General features: G+C 45.7%; 1 protein-coding gene across 1 annotated transcript in view; it reads left to right on the top strand.

Annotated features, from left to right (window-relative positions):
* Positions 1 to 8,601, top strand: part of LOC120064137 (aryl hydrocarbon receptor-like) — a 107,087-nt gene extending 98,486 nt beyond the window's left edge. The window contains exons 5-12 of the mRNA XM_039014501.1: positions 2,866 to 2,986; positions 3,178 to 3,317; positions 3,570 to 3,772; positions 4,042 to 4,151; positions 4,247 to 4,388; positions 4,514 to 5,357; positions 5,493 to 6,539; positions 6,734 to 8,601. Of these exons, the coding sequence (XP_038870429.1) occupies positions 2,866 to 2,986; positions 3,178 to 3,317; positions 3,570 to 3,772; positions 4,042 to 4,151; positions 4,247 to 4,388; positions 4,514 to 5,357; positions 5,493 to 6,539; positions 6,734 to 6,994 (2,868 nt within the window). The 3' untranslated portion in view covers positions 6,995 to 8,601. The remainder of the gene's footprint in view (positions 1 to 2,865; positions 2,987 to 3,177; positions 3,318 to 3,569; positions 3,773 to 4,041; positions 4,152 to 4,246; positions 4,389 to 4,513; positions 5,358 to 5,492; positions 6,540 to 6,733) is intronic.
* The last annotated feature ends 10,464 nt before the right edge of the window (positions 8,602 to 19,065 follow it).

Raw genomic sequence — 19,065 nt, 5'->3', positions numbered from 1 at the left:
ACCAGGTCACCCTTCTAAGAGACAGAGAGACAAGAGTAACATGTTGTTAACCAGGTCACCCTTCTAAGAGACAGAGAGACAAGAGTAACATGTTGTTAACCAGGTCAACCATCTAAGAGACAAGAGTAACATGTTGTTAACCAGGTCAACCTTCTAAGAGACAGAGAGACAAGAGTAACATGTTGTTAACCAGGTCACCCTTCTAAGAGACAGAGAGACAAGAGTAACATGTTGTTAACCAGATCAACCTTCTAAGAGACAAGAGTAACATGTTGTTAACCAGGTCAACCTTCTAAGAGACAGAGAGACAAGAGTAACATGTTGTTAACCAGGTCAACCTTCTAAGAGACAAGAGTAACATGTTGTTAACCAGGTCACCCTTCTAAGAGACAGAGAGACAAGAGTAACATGTTGTTAACCAGGTCAACCTTCTAAGAGACAGAGAGACAAGAGTAACATGTTGTTAACCAGGTCACCCTTCTAAGAGACAGAGAGACAAGAGTAACATGTTGTTAACCAGGTCAACCATCTAAGAGACAGAGAGACAAGAGTAACATGTTGTTAACCAGGTCACCCTTCTAAGAGACAGAGAGACAAGAGTAACATGTTGTTAACCAGGTCACCCTTCTAAGAGACAGAGAGACAAGAGTAACATGTTGTTAACCAGGTCACCCTTCTAAGAGACAAGAGTAACATGTTGTTAACCAGGTCACCCTTCTAAGAGACAAGAGTAACATGTTGTTAACCAGATCACCCTTCTAAGAGACAGAGAGACAAGAGTAACATGTTGTTAACCAGATCACCCTTCTAAGAGACAGAGAGACAAGAGTAACATGTTGTTAACCAGGTCACCCTTCTAAGAGACAGAGAGACAAGAGTAACATGTTGTTAACCAGGTCACCCTTCTAAGAGACAGAGAGACAAGAGTAACATGTTGTTAACCAGGTCACCCTTCAGAGAGACAGAGAGACAAGAGTAACATGTTGTTAACCAGGTCACCCTTCTAAGAGACAGAGAGACAAGAGTAACATGTTGTTAACCAGGTCACCCTTCTAAGAGACAGAGAGACAAGAGTAACATGTTGTTAACCAGGTCACCCTTCTAAGAGACAGAGAGACAAGAGTAACATGTTGTTAACCAGGTCACCCTTCTAAGAGACAAGAGTAACATGTTGTTAACCAGGTCACCCTTCTAAGAGACAGAGAGACAAGAGTAACATGTTGTTAACCAGATCACCCTTCTAAGAGACAGAGAGACAAGAGTAACATGTTGTTAACCAGGTCACCCTTCTAAGAGACAGAGAGACAAGAGTAACATGTTGTTAACCAGGTCACCCTTCAGAGAGACAAGAGTAACATGTTGTTAACCAGGTCAACCTTCTAAGAGACAGAGAGACAAGAGTAACATGTTGTTAACCAGATCAAACTTCTAAGAGACAAGAGTAACATGTTGTTAACCAGATCAACCTTCTGAGAGACAAGAGTAGCATGTTAACCGGTGTGAGCAAGGCAAGGTGGAGAGCTAAGCCCACTGCATAACTTGGTAAGAATCCACATTTCCATGTATCATCAAAGAAAGCGAATGTGCAACTCAACCACCTGTTAACGAACCAAAATAGGCAAGGTGTTAAAGGAAGTGTCTTGTAGCAAATTTGCAGTTGCGCTTCGCCTTTCTCCAGGTAATCATAGTTTGACAATTCCTTATGTAGTCATGACCTTGTCTTCCACAGAGGAAGAGAGATGACATTGTTGTGGATGTACTAGGTCACTCCAAACTGAACTACATGATCTACTCTAGCAGGAGTGCATATAGTACGTATATAGTAGGTACAGTACGATCCAAATAGTACGATTCCAGACCCTTAACACAGTACTGAGGCGTACATTTAGAAAAATATGTGGCTATTCTTAAGTAGCCAATGATGTAGTAACTTGCAACCAAACATACTGTACATAGAACCGGGACGATGTCTTTTAACAAAAATAGACGATGAATAATCCTACAGGTTTTACAGTATTTGTTCTCCCCAACAATATAGTTGTGGGTTGTCCTCTTAATTACAATTATACACTATAGGGTATTTTCAGTGCTAACAGGTGTGTCTTTAATACCCTGCTTTGTAGTTTACTTTGACCCTTTATGAGTTGTCACTCATGGGCTGTCCCCACCGGGTGATCAGCACACCAGACACACCCAGAGCTTACTGTGTTTCCCACTTAGGCCATAAATCACAAGACAAACAGTGTTTATAGTTGTTGGATTATAGTTAGGGTTATGGTTCGCTCAAAGCATTTCACATTGGTTTTTCAGTAGAAATGCATTGTTTCAGTTAATTCAGTTTGACCGAGGCAAAATGTATGAGTGCCGTCTGACTGATGGGCTATGTGGCAATGTGATGTTACTCTGTCGGGTTCCAACTTCCAAGAGTCCGCTTTGGCTTTGACCACAAACCTCATAGTTCCTTTTGTTCTGAGAGAAACTTCTAAGTAACAAGTGAATCACATGAAACCAGGAACAAACAGTGTCCAGGGCCCACTTCAGACTTGTGGCTTCAGGGTTTGTTTGCTTAGTAACAGACATGCTTTTGTAAGACTTCATAAGCTCCGGTCCATTACATTGTCGTTATAGTTTTTCAGGGGTGGGCAACACAGTTGCAAGTCCTACTAAAGTCCTATTAGTTGTCCATTCCAGTGGAGACTACAAGTGAAGTACCCATGTCATTAAGAAGCCCTGATACGGCGTGTAGACACCATTATTATTATGCCTCTACAATAACAATGGAGGCTACAGCCATAGTCATAAACTAGATTTAACTTTGATGGAGTTCAGTCGTTGAGTTTGCCCTCTCTCTTTGTCTGTCTGTAGTCAGACGTGGTCCACCAGAGTGTGTTTGAGCTGATCCACACAGACGACAGAGCCACGTTCAGACGACAGCTACACTTTGCCCTCAACCCCAAGCCCTTTGACCCAGAGCAGGGAGGAGACGGTGAGTGACCTGGAGAGAATGGGTTGTGAGCAGTTTGGGTCATTTTTTTCTGTGGATTTTAGTGGAAGTCATCGATTGATGTCAATGGGAGCATGTTCGAGCTAGGTGTGTTTATTTCAATTTAAGATTTGGCCCATGTTTTTGATGATAAGCTCTCATTTTACGATCTTTCACCACATTTCTATGTTCAGGCATGGCGAGCAGCAGTGACATCACCAGGAACATCGTGACCTATAACCCTGAGCAGCTCCCACCAGAGAACTCCTCCTTCCTGGAGAGGAACTTCGTGTGTCGCTTCCGCTGCCTCCTGGACAACTCCTCTGGCTTCCTGGTGAGTCTCTCATCTATAGGGCTGTAGAGAAAACATCCACTTTGTATTGTCACCAGAAAGCACTTCATACACTGTTTTGTGTCAAAAGAACACACACCAGCACTGTTGATGAATCTGACCGTATGATGTGAGTGGTGGATCTTGGCAAAGTTTGGCAAAACTTTTTATACAATCACTATCACTAGGCACGTTTCAGATCAATCTCTAGCTAAGTTTAAGAGTCTAACATACCTTTGTTCTCCTCATATCCAGGCTCTGAACTTCCAGGGGCGTCTGAAGTTCCTCCATGGCCAGAGCATGCTGGGGGATGACGGGACGCGCAGCCAGCCCAGGTTGGGCCTGTTCACCATCGCCACCCCTGTCCACACCCCGTCCATCCTGGAGATCAGAACCAAGACAATCTTCTTCCAGACCAAACACAAGCTGGACTTCACCCCCACGGGTGTCGATGCCAGGTGACTCTAAAGGCCTGAAACTAATTCTCACTGGGTCCCAAAAAAAGTTGGCAGGCTTACATTTAGGAAGGAAGTATGCTAGCATTTAATCTAAGTGCCTTGATCAAATGTAGGACTTGATCAAAAGGGAACTGTTTTTAAAATGTCACTATTTCACTTTTCTATTCAACATGTTTGAGGGATGACTTCACAGGTGAACATGATGTGTAATGTGCTGTACTTTCCACTAACGCTAACATGGTGTGGCCTGCCCTGTTGTCTCTCTACAGGGGGAAGGTTGTCCTGGGATACTCAGAGATTGAGTTGTGTATGAGAGGCTCTGGGTATCAGTTCATCCACGCAGCTGATATGATGTACTGTGCAGATAGCCATGTCAGAAGTATGTTTACAATGGGTTCATAATAACTCTAGCAATTATTTGTTTGATCATTATTTTTGTATGCTTATCTAATGATATCAATATTTTTCCCACAGTGATGAAGACAGGAGAGAGTGGTCTGACCACGTTCAGACTGCTGCAAAAGACTGGGTGCTGGGTCTGGGTCCAGGCCAATGCCAGGCTTGTCTACAAAGGAGGAAGGCCCGACTTCATCATCGCTCGCCAGAGAGCTTTACTGTGAGTAATTAATATCTGAAAGTACAATCTGTCTGCATCATCATTGACTGTCATGTCATTGTGTCTCAAAATATATGATTGTATCATTCATTCATTCATATTATTTTCTCTCTGTATCCCTTTAGTAATTCTGAGGGAGAGGAGAATCTACGCCAGAGGAAGATGCAGCTGCCCTTCAGCTTCACCACTGGGGAGGCCCTGCTGTATGAGACTGGCCCCACTCTGGATGCCACTGAGTTCCAAACTAACCCCCCAAAAATCTGCAAGGTGGAGTCTCTGGACCCCCAGTCTCTACTGGGCTCTTTACTAAAGCAGGACGAGTCCGTCTACACCCGGCCCCAGGAGCCTCAGCTACCCATAGACCAGGTATTCATGGACAGCCGAGCGCTCACCAACGTGGCCTGTAACTCCTGGCAGAGTAGCATGGAGCCCCAGGGGCCCGACGGGGATGATGATGGTGATAGCCCCAGGGAGGTCAAGCAGGAGGGGGCGTTGGTAGCCATGATCGATGCCCTGGAGAAGATGGCGCAGGATGGGGACCTGTGTGCGGCGCTGCAGGGGATGGACGTGGGTATGGCGGAGCTGATGGAGTGGGAGAGCACCCTTCTCAGGCTGAGCCAGGACTCCAACGGGACCGGGAGCGGGGACACCTCCCTAGAGCTGGATGACATCATGACCAACGACATCTTCTCTTACGTGGAGGAAGCCTTGTTCAAGGAGAGCAGTGAGGGGAGCGGAGGGGAGCTCAACTGCTCCACCATGGTCAACAACAACCCTAACCTGTTCACAGGGGTGCTCGACAACAAAAACCAGGGTGGACCATTCACAGGAGTGGTCAGCCCTACAGGTGCCGGACAGTGCAAGCCCGGGTTGCTTGACAAATTCAGCTTTGTCCAAAATGGCTCCCCAGTGAATGATCTAAATGGTATCAGCCACAGTCAGGTAACAGGCAACAGAGCAGTTGGTTTGGCAGGACAGATCCAGGCAGGACAGATCCAGGCAGGACAGAACCAGGCAGGACAGATCCAGGCAGGACAGATCCAGGCAGGACAGAACCAGGCAGGACAGATCCAGGCAGGACAGATCCAGGCAGGACAGATCCAGGCAGGACAGAACCAGGCAGGACAGAACCAGGCAGGACAGATCCAGGCAGGACAGATCCAGGCAGGACCACAGCAGGTGTTCAAGAGCACCCAGAGGCTCTCCCACTTCGACCCCCAGATCCCCCAGATTCCTCAGACGGGCCTGAACATCCCCATCCTGCAGCAGCTACAGCTCAACGACATCTTCACCCCCTCTCTAGAGCTCCCCGAGCTCAGTAACCCACATAGCTCAGGCCAGAATGAGTCTGTCACGTTTAGCACTTGCATGGCTGGATCCTGTGCTCAGGCACCAAACAACCACATGGGAAGCCCTCGGATCATCGCTGGCCAGGTCCAATCTAACCAGCCACTTCCACAGCGTTTCCCTCATAATGGCTTGCCAGCTGCAATGGCACCAAACGGACCAGAGGAGATCTCTGTTCCACAGTCCAACCATCTACCACCTATTCTGGTGGATGCTTGGGCATCTTTGAATCCCAGTAATGACTTTGTTTCACCCCAGATTGTCTGCAGTGCACCATTTCAGTCACTAAAAACCCAGAAAGTGCAGCAGTGGCCCCAGAACCAGCAGCATCAGCTACCACCCCCTGCCAGCACAATGAAGAATGGACACCAATTCATCCCAGACTGTCACAGTCAAGCCACAGAGACCCAAAGAGTCCCTCTCACAGGCCTTTGGCCACAGAACACCAACGGACCGTACCACCAACCCCAGCAGGGGCGATTGGCCAATGGCCAGCCTGCTCCAACCGGCAGCTGCATGTTTGAGAACGTCTCACCCCCCCTCCCCAACAGGAACAGCCACGTGGATTGCACCAGGCTGCCCCCACCCTTGTCTGTATGCCAGAATAGGATGGTGGACCCCCAGGACCAGAGCTACTTCCAGTGGGGCCCCAGTGAGCCGGTGGTGGACACGTCAGCCATTGTCCAGGACAACGCCGGAATCAGCTTCCCGTCTCGCCCGCTGGTGGCCAACAACACCACCCCCGAGAGCCTGCTGGCCATGCAGCAGTACCTTTCTGGATGCAACAGAGTCGGACAGACACAGGTAACTATGCCCCCTCTCTCTGTTGTGGATGGAGCACTGACTTTTTCCTTACCACATAACCTGGTTCTACTGGTCAAGTCACGTGGTTAGGAAAACTCAGGGCCCTAACTAGTTATGAAGTCATATATTGATATTAATAATTGTTACTTTATGAAACACGCCAGGCTCTATTTGTCATACTTTTTCCCTAACAGATCCCAAGCCTCTGTGTAGTAGACAGCAATGGAACATTCTCCTCACCCCTACTTGTCAATGGAACATTCTCCTCAGCCCCCCTTGTCAATGGAACATTCTCCTCAGCCCCCCTTGTCAATGGAACATTCTCCTCAGCCCCCCTTGTCAATGGAACATTCTCCTCAGCCCCCCTTGTCAATGGAACATTCTCCTCAGCTCCCCTTGTCAATGGAACCATGTGCTTTACAGACCACAATCAAACCAACTATTGCGACTTCTAAACATGAGTCACATGTTACGCTGTAAACATTATGGACAAAAAGAGGAGGAAGCCATCCATGGATCTATCCATCCATCCGTACACATTCAAAGACAACACGCTGCCTTAAGAGCTGCCTCAGGGAGGGTGTCGTGAAGACAAGCCATCTCCTAGTTAAACACACCATTCATCTCCCCATATCAGTGTTTGCAGGAAATACAAGGACTCTTTTGATGAAGCGCTTGTCACTTCTGTCAACAACGGAACAAAAAGCAGCAACTTTACATGGAACTGGTTTTCTTTTTTCTTTGTGTTGTCTTCTGTTTTGTTTGTTGTTGCCTTGTCTTTGTTTTTATTACTGTGGAAAAACAGTATCTGTCACAACTTCAATGTTATGAATGAAGTATGAATCCTCACTGGTGAATTTGGCTTGTGTTATAATGGCTTTTCAGGGTCATGCCCAATTCCCAAAATGATTTATATATATTAATGAAGCAGGCCGTATTCATTTCTTTTTACGTTTGTTTCTTCTTACATTATAGTTGGATGGTGACAGGACACCATTCAAGTTTTCACTCGTGGAAAAACATACAAAAAACTGATATTGTACTCAAGAGATTAAAAATAAAGGCATAACATCCTCAATTTATGTATGGAGTGTAGAGTTGCAAAATTCTGTGAACTTTCGATAAATTCCCTAATTTTCACAAAATCCCGGTTGGAGAATTCCTTGAATCAGGAGGGAATAAGCAGGATATCCAGAATCCTCCAACAAGGGGAAACCAGGGAATTTATTGAAAGTTCCCGGGATTTTGCAACCCTAATGAAGTGTAAATACAGAAATGGCCTCTATATTATTCTAAAGATATTATTGTTTTGATTATGTGAGTGTGTTATGGCTGTGATGAATATGACAGTGTGTACATGGGTGTGTTCCTGTTTGTGTTTGCTTGTTCTGAAGAATGAATGAAGCAGTGTACAAATAGACTTTCTGAGGAAAAAGCAACGTATTTCATTGAAATGTCTGCATTGGTTGCAGAGTAGGCTATAAAGAACCAAATTATGTGCTTTCAGATTATACTCCTTGGTAATGCTTTTGGTATCCAAATGTCATTACAATTTAACAATAGTCTGATATAGTACGTTGATAATGCTATATCAATAGTATTCAATCCATTTTTTGTTGTTTCTTTGTTTTATCTAAACTTCACTGAGCCATACGCTAACTTGTGGTCATTTTGTTACTTGAGTTTTGTGTTCATAATATCATCTGTGGAGGAAGGTGCATGTTAAGGAGACTCAGGAGACTTACAGTCGCTAGTGAAAGTCGACGCACCACTTGCACAGTCTTCACATTCTGCTACCTTAAAATCTAAAAAGGGATTACATCAGATCTTTTTTCCTACCGATCTAAACAATCTACTCCACATTTTCAAAGTGAAAGAAAAATGTATAAAAAAGAAATACAAAACAAAGATGTTTTGATTGCGTATGTCTTCGCAGCCGAGGGTTAACACTTGGTGGAAGCCCCCTTTTTTTGGTAATTTTTCTCTCCCCAATTTTGTGGTATCCAATGTGTAGTTATAATCTTGTCTCATTGCTGCAACTCCCCTACGGACTCGGGAGAGGCAAAGGTTGAGAGCCATGCGTCCTCCAAAACACGACCCTGCCAGGCCGCACTGCTTCTTGACACACTGCTCGCTTATCCCGGAAGCCAGCCGCACCATTGTGTCGGAGGAAACACCGTCCAACTGACGACCGATGTCAGCTTGCAGGTGCCCGGGCTAAACCCTCCCCTAACCCGGACGACGCTGGGCCAAACCTGGACGACGCTGGGCCAAACCCTCCCCTAACCCGGACGACGCTGGGCCAAACACTCCCCTAACCCGGACAACGCTGGGCCAAACCCTCCCCTAACCCGGATGACGCTAGGCAAATTGTGTGCTGCTTCATGGGTCTCCCGATCACGGCTGGCTGTGACACAGCCTGGGATTGAAACCGAGGCTGTAGTGACGCCTCAGCACTGCAATGCAGAGCCTTAGACCGCTGCACCACTTGGGAGGCCCCCGGTGGAAGCACCTTTGATAGTCATTACAGCTGTGAATTATTTTGAATAAGATTATACCAACTTTTAGAGAAACATATACTCATTGTTTATGTCAAAATTGCTTAAGGTCAGTAAATTTGGTTAGGAATCATTGATCGGCAGCCATATTCAGACCTTGTCTCTGATTGTCAAGCAAATTTAAGTCAGGGCTAAGGAACACTCAAGAACACTCAACACCTATTGGTAAGCCATTCTGGTGTCTTTGGCATTAAAATTTTAGTAACTGTGCCGCTGAAAATTGAACTCTATTCCAGGGTTTTCCTCTAACTTTTTACCTAGACTTTGCTCTTTTCATGTTTCTTTTGATCCTGACAAACTCCCCAGTCTAAGCTAGTGACAAGCATACCCATAACATGATGCTTCCACCACAATACTTGAAAATACAGACGGTTTGTATTGGATTTGACAAAAGCCTGTAGTTTTTTATTTAGGCCAAAAAGTGATTTATTTGCCGTGTTGTCTTGCAGTATTACTTAAGAGCCTTGTTGCAACCAGAATGGATGATTTGTCATGGATATTTTAACACAGGCTTCCTTCTTTTCACCTTATTATACAGGCCAGTAATGTGGAGTGAATGTAATGTTGTTGATCCTCTGTATTTTCAAGTATTGTGGTGTGGTGGCAGCATCATGTTATGGGTATGCTTGTCATGGCAGTGGCTGGGGACTTTGTCAGGATCAAAATAAATATAAAAGGAGCAAAGCCCAGGTAAAAAGCTAGAGGAAAACCTGCCTCAGTCTTCTGAATGCATAACCCTGGGATAGAGTTTTACATTTCTGCCGGACAATTACACAAAGTCAAATGCCAAAGACACACCAGTATGCCTTTCCAATAGGTGTTGAGTGGTCCTGAATGGTCCAGTCTCAGTCCTGACTCAAATCTGCTTCAATCAGAAACAAGATTTGAATATTGCTGCGCATCAATGATTCCCGAACAGATGTACTGTGCTTGAGTGATTTTGACAAAAACAATGGATACGCAGTATGTTGCTCTAAGAGTGGTAGAATCTTATTCAAAATATTCACAGCTTTAATGGCTGGTAAAGATGCTTCCACCAATTATCAATTCTGTGGTGTGAAGACATATGCAATCAAGACATCTTTGTTTATTTGTAATTAATTAGGAACATTTTCTATCATTTTTTTTCAATTTGAAAACGTGGCGTAGGTTGTGTACATCAATAGGAAAAAATGTGTAATCCAATTTTTAGATAACATTTTAATGTGAAGGAGTGTGCAGACTTTCACTAGGCACTGTAGGTCCTAGAAGTCTAGTGTAGTAACCATGGTTACTATAGACATGGGACTGGAAGTAGAACTTCCCACGAGTCCACCATGTTGATCAGCATATTCGACAAATGGAACTTCCCATTTAGTCCCATGTCAGTTGATGATTGACAGAAACATGGCAGGTCCTCCATTTGTAAAGGCCCCCTGACACTGAAGTCTCCCGTCATCACTTTGACTCCTCCCTCAAAGGCATCTGAGGCTAAATCAATATGGCTGCCCACCTTTTATTTCCCTTGACCTATTTCCTCATTCTGCTCATATGAAAAGACAAGACAAGACAGTATTTAGACATAAGACAAGACTAAACCCGGCCAACTAGAGGGCCTCTCCTGCCAAACTGCTCTCACTGATTCAGTTCTCTCAGCTCAATGAGGCAGAGGAAGTTACACATAGCAACGGGAGCCGTTATATGTATTGGTTGTATTCACATTTAGCTTTGCTTTTGAATTGTATTTAGCAACTTTTCCTCATGCTTTTTGCTTCACCAAGCTGATTTATAATATAATGGGTGTCAAGTTTTCAAAGCTGGGTGTTACGTTTTCAAAGCGCCTGCCTTGAAATGTTGATAAAGTTCCTTGTATCAAAGTTGATATAAAAGAAAGGGAAGGGTATACATTATATATCACCCCTATGGTGGCAAAATTCCGGGAACTTTCAATACATTTCCTGTTTTTCCAGAAATCCTTTTTGGAGGATTCCAGATTTCCTGCTTATTCCTTCCTGATTCCGGGAATCCTCCAACTGGGATTTCAGGGAAAAACCTGGGAATTTATTGAAAGTTCCCAGAATTTTGCCACCCTAATCCACCCCTTGCTATATATCTATTCGTTAAGCTTACTCTTCAAAGGTCTCCGACATCAGGCAGTTGCAGAGTCCAGCATCAATATATTATAAATATTTCAGTTTTTGCATTTGTTTGTCGTATGTTTGGTTATTTCATGTTGTTATTATGTCTCGTGGCCTTACAACATCTGTTAGACATTTATTCTACTTGGAAATATTTGTCTTCACATAAATATTTAATTTAGTGTAGTTCACTTGTATTTAGGCAAGTATAGAGTATGCAATGTATTGATATTTACCAGCTTATGTTGTTACCTTATATTCTCAATTGTCAAATTAATTCTCATATAAAAAATATTTCTAATAACTTACTAACGTGTTACTTGGTCATTATTAAAGTGCAATACTTCTGTTGGACACTGGAGGGCGCGTCTGTTTTACTGTTGACTGAAAAATATAATCTCAATTATCTATGTAATCAAATATCACCCAACACTGCCCATCCAAAACCCTCTTCATGGATCTGCATGAGTTGAACTTACACTGAAAGGACTTCTATCACCAATCAGTGAATTAGTGCAGGTACGGTTTTATAATGAAGGGATAAAGGGTTCTGTGCCGTGGCAGAGACATAAGAAACAGAGATAGCTGGTTTTGATGAGGTTTCCATGGCACTGCAGCCACAGGTTGGCACACAGCCAATGTCAATCATACCATACCAACCAGGGCTATCTGGCCCGGCCCGTAGGTACCACTCACAGACCAGTCCTGGTCTTGGCTCTGACTATTAGTTACTACTCAGTCATTAATCACAGAGAGCAATATTGTTTATTATCTATTTAACTTGCTTTGGCAATGTAAACATATGTTTCCCATGCCAATAAAGACCCTTAAATTGAAAAATGTAATTGAGAGAGAGTTTATTTAACTTTTGTTTATTATCTACTTCACTTGCTTTGGCAATGTTAACATATGTTTCCCATGCCAATAAAGCCCTTAAATTAAATTGAATTGAATTGAGAGAGAGGGCATTGTTACAAAACAGACCCCCCCCCCCCCCCCCCACCCCCTACCCCCAGATTCACTGAGTCACTATAAGACATTAGAAAGTGTTTCTGGGTTGAGGGTTTTTCACTGTGCTTTGTCTTCTCATTTACTTGTGTACGTTGGGGGATAGAAACTAAAAGGAACATACAGTAGAGTACAGAATGTAGATACACGTGCTGTGTACATACAGAGATACAGGCTTAGTATGTGCTGTAGTAGTTTCACCAAAATTAGGTTTGTAGGTTTTATTTATTCACACCAAAGAAAAGAAGTGAAAGTGAAAACAGTACAGATAAATACATAAAAAACGGTAAAAACGATGTGCAGGTGAGGGTTGGAGCCCAAAAGGGCTGATATGAAAATTACACCAGTTGAGATCAAGATCCCCAAAACTAAACTAACAAATGTCCCATATTTGATTATCTACGTTTAATTTACATCTCTCTACGTACTCTGCTTCAATCAAAGGGAAACAGAGATATCCACTCTTACAATCAGCTGTGCGTAATAATCCCATTTGTTCTGCTTCATTTAGGTGTTCTCTGATTCAGAGATTTGATAACACTTTCATTAGGCCATATGTAAGACCTATTGAAGGGCTACATAACACACGTGCAACCATTATATCATATTCATAAGATATTCATGAATGTTTATAATTCAGTGCTTATGAGGATGTTATACACTGCTTCTGAATGGGGCGGCAGGTAGCCTAGTGGTTAGAGCATTGAACTAGTAACCGAAAGGTTGCAAGATCAAATCCCTGAGCTGACAAGGTAAAAATCTGTCGTTCTGCTCCTGAACAAGTCAGTTAACCCACCTAAGCCATCATTGAAAATAAGAACTTGTTCTTAACTGACTTGCCTAGTTAAATAAATGTTTAAAAAATAAAAGATTGTGTGTAACGACCCCAGCCTACATAAGAGCATTGAGTAAAGTATCTAGAGACTGTGGCTCGCGTGTGATGAGAAGGTTGGGAGAGGAGAAGGGGATATGAGGGGAAAGAGTTGAGGGAGAGGACGGTCCCTGGGACTGGTTATGTCTAAACACACAACCTCTCTCTCACAACCTAGCAGACACTCCTAATGGCACTGGGATTTCTGCTCTCCATTCTGCTTGATGTTTCAGAGTAAATAAATAAACTAACAACTAAACAAAACTGCCTGGTACCCGCTTCCCCCACAGGGAAGGTCAATAATATCATCAGTCACCATTTGGTTATGTCTGCTCAGAGTAGTGCGTTCCACTGACAGTTTTGAAATTATAGTGACCATTGCAGGTTGGTTGCTGTGGTTGATATTAATTTTCCCCAGTCAGAGTACTTCCTTGAGTTGCTGAAATATAGTCTACATAAATTGAATTATTAGGACCGTTATACTCACAAGATTTACCAGATCAGTAAATGTACAGGTACTCTATAGATTCATCATATGTCATCTATAAATATATTGGTACAAAGCCAGTGAGAGGGGAGGAGAGAGGAGAGGAAGGAGGGAGGGAGGGAGGGAGGGAGGGAGGGAGGGAGGGAGGGAGGGAGGGAGGGGAGGAGAGAGGAGGGAGGGAGGGGAGGAGAGAGGAGAGGAGGGAGGCAGGGGAGGGGAGGAGAGAGGAGGGAGGCAGGGGAGGGGAGGAGAGGGGAGGGAGGGAGGGAGGGAGGGAGGGAGGGAGGGAGGGAGGGAGGGAGGGAGGGAGGGAGGGAGGGAGGGAGGGAGGGGCGGAGAGAGGAGGGAGGGAGGGGAGGAGAGAGGAGAGGAGGGAGGCAGGGGAGGGGAGGAGAGAGGAGGGAGGGAGGCAGGGGAGGGGAGGAGAGAGGAGAGGAGGGAGGCAGGGGAGGGGAGTAGAGAGGAGAGGAGGGAGGCAGGGGAGGGGAGTAGAGAGGAGAGGAGGGAGGCAGGGGAGGGGAGGAGAGAGGAGATGAGGGAGGGAGGGAGGCAGGGGAGGAGAGAGGAGAGGAGGGAGGGGAGGGGAGGGGAGGAGAGAGGAGAGGAGGGAGGCAGGGGAGGGGAGGAGAGAGGAGAGGAGGGAGGCAGGGGAGGGGAGGGGAGGAGAGGAGAGAGGAGAGGAGGGAGGCAGGGGAGGGGAGGAGAGGAGGGAGGCAGGGGAGGAGAGAGGAGAGGAGGAGGGGAGGGGAGGGGAGGAGAGAGGAGAGGAGGGATGCAGGGGAGGGGAGGAGAGAGGAGAGGAGGGAGGCAGGGGAGGGGAGGAGAGAGGAGAGGAGGGAGGCAGGGGAGGGGAGAGGAGGGAGGCAGGGGAGAGGAGAGGAGAGGAGAGGAGAGGAGAGGAGAGGAGAGGAGAGGAGACGAGAGGAGAGGAGAGGAGAGGAGGCAGGGGAAGGGAGAGGAGAGGAGGAGGAGGAGTGGAGGAGGGGAGAAGGGGGGGTGAGAGGATATGAGGGGAAAGAGGAGAGGAGGAAAGGAAAGGAGAGGAGGGGATGGAAAGGTGGAAAGGTGGAGAGGAGGAGAGGAAAGGAGGAGAGGAGGAAAAGAGTAGGGGGGAGAGGATATGAGGGGAAAGAGGAGAGGAGAGGAGATGATGAAAGGAGAGGAGGGTAGGGGAAGGTAGAGGAGGGGAGGAGGAGAGGTGGAGAGGAGAGGAGGAGAGGAAAGGATGAGAGGAGGAAGAGAGTGGGGGAGAGGATATGAGGAGAAAGAGGAGAGGAAAGGAGAGGGCGGTCCCCGGGACTGGTTATGTCTAAACACACAACCTCTCTCTCACAACCAAGCAGACACTCCTAATGGCACTGGGATTTCTGCTCTCCATTTGGCTTGATGTTTCAGAGTAAATAAATAAACAAACAACTAAACAAAACTGCCTGGTCCCCGCTTCCCCCACAGGGAAGGTCAATAATATCATCAGTCACCATTTGGTTATGTCTGCTCAGAGTAGTGCGTTCCACTGACAGTTTTGAAATTATAGTGACCATTGCAGGTTGGTTGCTGTGGTTGATATGAATGTTTCATAGCATAAGTTTCCAGCAACAAACTCAACTATCTATGTGGTGTATTGAGAAACAAAAGGCTCTGCCCTACATACATGATCCTATATGTCTCTGTCTTCTTCACATAACACAGGATATAGGCAGTGGTGTAAAGTGCTTACGTAAAAATACTTTAAAGTACTACTTAAGTAGTTTTTTGAGGTATCTGTACTTTACTTTACTATTCATATTTTTGACAACTTTTACTTCACTGCATTCCTATAGAAAATAATGTACTTTTTACTCTATACATTTTCCCTGACAACTAAAAGTACTTGTTACATTTTGAATACTTAGCGGGGCAGGAAAATTGTGAAATTCACTCACTTATCAAGAGAACACGTGGTCATCCCTACTGCCTCTGGCCTGTCGGACTCACTAAACACAAATGCATCTTTTGTAAATAATGTCTGAGTGTTGGAGTGTGCCCCTGGCTATCTGTAAGTAATGTCTGAGTGTTGGAGTGTGAACCTGGCTATCTGTAAGTAATGTCTGAGTGTTGGAGTGTGCCCCTGGCTATCTGTAAGTAATGTCTGAGTGTTGGAGTGTGAACCTGGCTATCTGTAAATAATGTCTGAGTGTTGGAGTGTGCCCCTGGCTATCTGTAATGATGTCTGAGTGTTGGAGTGTGCCCCTGGCTATCTGTAATGATGTCTGAGTGTTGGAGTGTGCCCCTGGCTATCTGTAAGTAATGTCTGAGTGTTGGAGTGTGAACCTGGCTATCTGTAAATAATGTCTGAGTGTTGGAGTGTGCCCCTGGCTATCTGTAAATAATGCCTGAGTGTTGGAGTGTGCCCCTGGCTATCTGTAATGATGTCTGAGTGTTGGAGTGTGCCCCTGGCTATCTGTAATGATGTCTGAGTGTTGGAGTGTGCCCCTGGCTATCTGTAATGATGTCTGAGTGTTGGAGTGTGCCCCTGGCTATCTGTAATGATGTCTGAGTGTTGGAGTGTGCCCCTGGCTATCTGTAATGATGTCTGAGTGTTGGAGTGTGCCCCTGGCTATCTGTAATGATGTCTGAGTGTTGGAGTGTGCCCCTGGCTATCTGTAATAATGTCTGAGTGTTGGAGTGTGACCCTGGCTATCTGTAATAATGTCTGAGTGTTGGAGTGTGCCCCTGGCTATCTGTAATAATGTCTGAGTGTTGGAGTATGCCCCTGGCTATCTGTAATGATGTCTGAGTGTTGGAGTGTGCCCCTGGCTATCTGTAATAATGTCTGAGTGTTGGAGTGTGCCCCTGGCTATCTGTAATAATGTCTGAGTGCTGGAGTGTGCCCCTGGCTATCTGTAATAATGTCTGAGTGTTGGAGTGTGACCCTGGCTATCTGTAATGATGTCTGAGTGTTGGAGTGTGAACCTGGATATCTGTAATAATGTCTGAGTGTTGGAGTGTGCCCCTGGCTATCTGTAATAATGTCTGAGTGTTGGAGTGTGACCCTGGCTATCTGTAATAATGTCTGAGTGTTGGAGTGTGCCCCTGGCTATCTGTAATAATGTCTGAGTGTTGGAGTGTGACCCTGGCTATCTGTAATAATGTCTGAGTGTTGGAGTGTGCCCCTGGCTATCTGTAATAATGTCTGAGTGTTGGAGTGTGACCCTGGCTATCTGTAATAATGTCTGAGTGTTGGAGTGTGCCCCTGGCTATCTGTAATGATGTCTGAGTGTTGGAGTGTGCCCCTGGCTATCTGTAATAATGTCTGAGTGTTGGAGTGTGCCCCTGGCTATCTGTAATAATGTCTGAGTGTTGGAGTGTGCCCCTGGCTATCTGTAATAATGTCTGAGTGTTGGAGTGTGCCCCTGGCTATCTGTAATAATGTCTGAGTGTTGGAGTGTGCCCCTGGCTATCTGTAATAATGTCTGAGTGTTGGAGTGAGCCCCTGGCTATCTGTAATAATGTCTGAGTGTTGGAGTGTGCCCCTGGCTATCTGTAATAATGTCTGAGTGTTGGAGTGTGACCCTGGCTATCTGTAATAATGTCTGAGTGTTGGAGTGTGACCCTGGCTATCTGTAATAATGTCTGAGTGTTGGAGTGAGCCCCTGGCTATCTGTAATAATGTCTGAGTGTTGGAGTGTGCCCCTGGCTATCTGTAATAATGTCTGAGTGTTGGAGTGTGACCCTGGCTATCTGTAATAATTTCTGAGTGTTGGAGTGTGCCCCTGGCTATCTGTAATAATGTCTGAGTGTTGGAGTGTGCCCCTGGCTATCTGTAATAATGTCTGAGTGTTGGAGTGTGCCCCTGGCTATCTGTAATAATGTCTGAGTGTTGGAGTGTGCCCCTGGCTATCTGTAATAATGTCTGAGTGTTGGAGTGTGCCCCTGGCTATCTGTAATGATGTCTGAGTGATGGAGTGTGCCCCTGGCTATCTGTACATAATGACTGAGTGTTGGAGTGTGACCCTGGCTATCTGTAATAATGTCTGAGTGTTGGAGTGTGACCCTGGCTATCTGTAATAATGTCTGAGTGTTGGAGTGTGCCCAGGGCTATCTGTAATAATGTCTGAGTGTTGGAGTATGCCCCTGGCTATCTGTAATGATGTCTGAGTGTTGGAGTGTGCCCAGGGCTATCCATACGTTTTAAAAACATGAAAATGGTGCCGTCTGCTTTGCTTAATATAAGGATTTATAAATGATTTATACTTTTACTTCTACTTTTGATACTTAAGCATATTTTAGAAATTACATTTACTTTTGATACTTCAGCATATTTAAAACCAAATACTTGTAGACTTTTACTCAAGTAGTATTTTACTGGGTGACTTTCCCTTTTACTTTAATAACTTTCTATTAAGGTACCTATACTTTTACTCAAGTATAGAAATTGGGTACTTTTTCCACCACTGGATATAGGCCCTGCTCCCTCCCAGCTCAGGATATAGGCCCTGCTCCCTCCCAGCTCAGGATATAGGCCCTGCTCTCTCCCAGCTCAGGATATAGGCCCTGCTCCCTCCCAGCTCAGGATATGGGCCCTGCTCCCTCCCAGCTCAGGATATAGGCCTTGCTCCCTCCCAGCACAGGATATAGGCCCTGCTCCCTCCCAGCTCAGGATATAGGCCCTGCTCCCTCCCAGCACAGGATATAGGCCCTGCTCCCTCCCAGCACAGGATATAGGCCCTGCTCCCTCCCAGCTCAGGATATAGGCCCTGCTCCCTCCCAGCACAGGATATGGGCCCTGCTCCCTCCCAGCACTGGATATGGGCCCTGCTCCCTCCCAGCTCAGGATATAGGCCCTGCTCCCTCCCAGCTCAGGATATGGGCCCTGCTCCCTCCCAGCTCAGGATATAGGCCTTGCTCCCTCCCAGCACAGGATATAGGCCCTGCTCCCTCCCAGCTCAGGATATAGGCCCTGCTCCCTCCCAGCACAGGATATAGGCCCTGCTCCCTCCCAGCACAGGATATAGGCCCTGCTCCCTCCCAGCTCAGGATATAGGCCCTGCTCCCTCCCAGCACAGGATATGGGCCCTGCTCCCTCCCAGCACTGGATATGGGCCCTGCTCCCTCCCAGCTCAGGATATAGGCCCTGCTCCCTCCCAGCACAGGATATAGGCCCTGCTCCCTCCCAGTACAGGATATGGGCCCTGCTCCCTCCCAGCTCAGGATATAGAGCCCTATTGGCTTAATGGTCACATGACTTCATGTATGCATTATCATAGTTGTATACATTTCCCTTTGTCTACTGTGTGAGAGCATTCACTTGAGCCTACCTGTATATGTTTTGTTTACATTGTGAGAGTCTCAACTGCCTTTCAGCAGTAATCGTGTTTTAAAAAGGCCTATTCGGACACAGTTCCTGACAAATTATTACAAACGTGTACAATAGAAAAGTAATCAGATGAATCATGAATATATGTAACGGTGTAATTAAATAGTTAAATTCCTGCATAAAACAGAT

The sequence above is a fragment of the Salvelinus namaycush genome, chromosome 19, assembly GCF_016432855.1.
Source record: "Salvelinus namaycush isolate Seneca chromosome 19, SaNama_1.0, whole genome shotgun sequence".
NCBI classification, from domain to species: Eukaryota; Metazoa; Chordata; class Actinopteri; order Salmoniformes; family Salmonidae; genus Salvelinus; species Salvelinus namaycush.
This window is presented reverse-complemented; position numbering and strand designations above follow the sequence as displayed.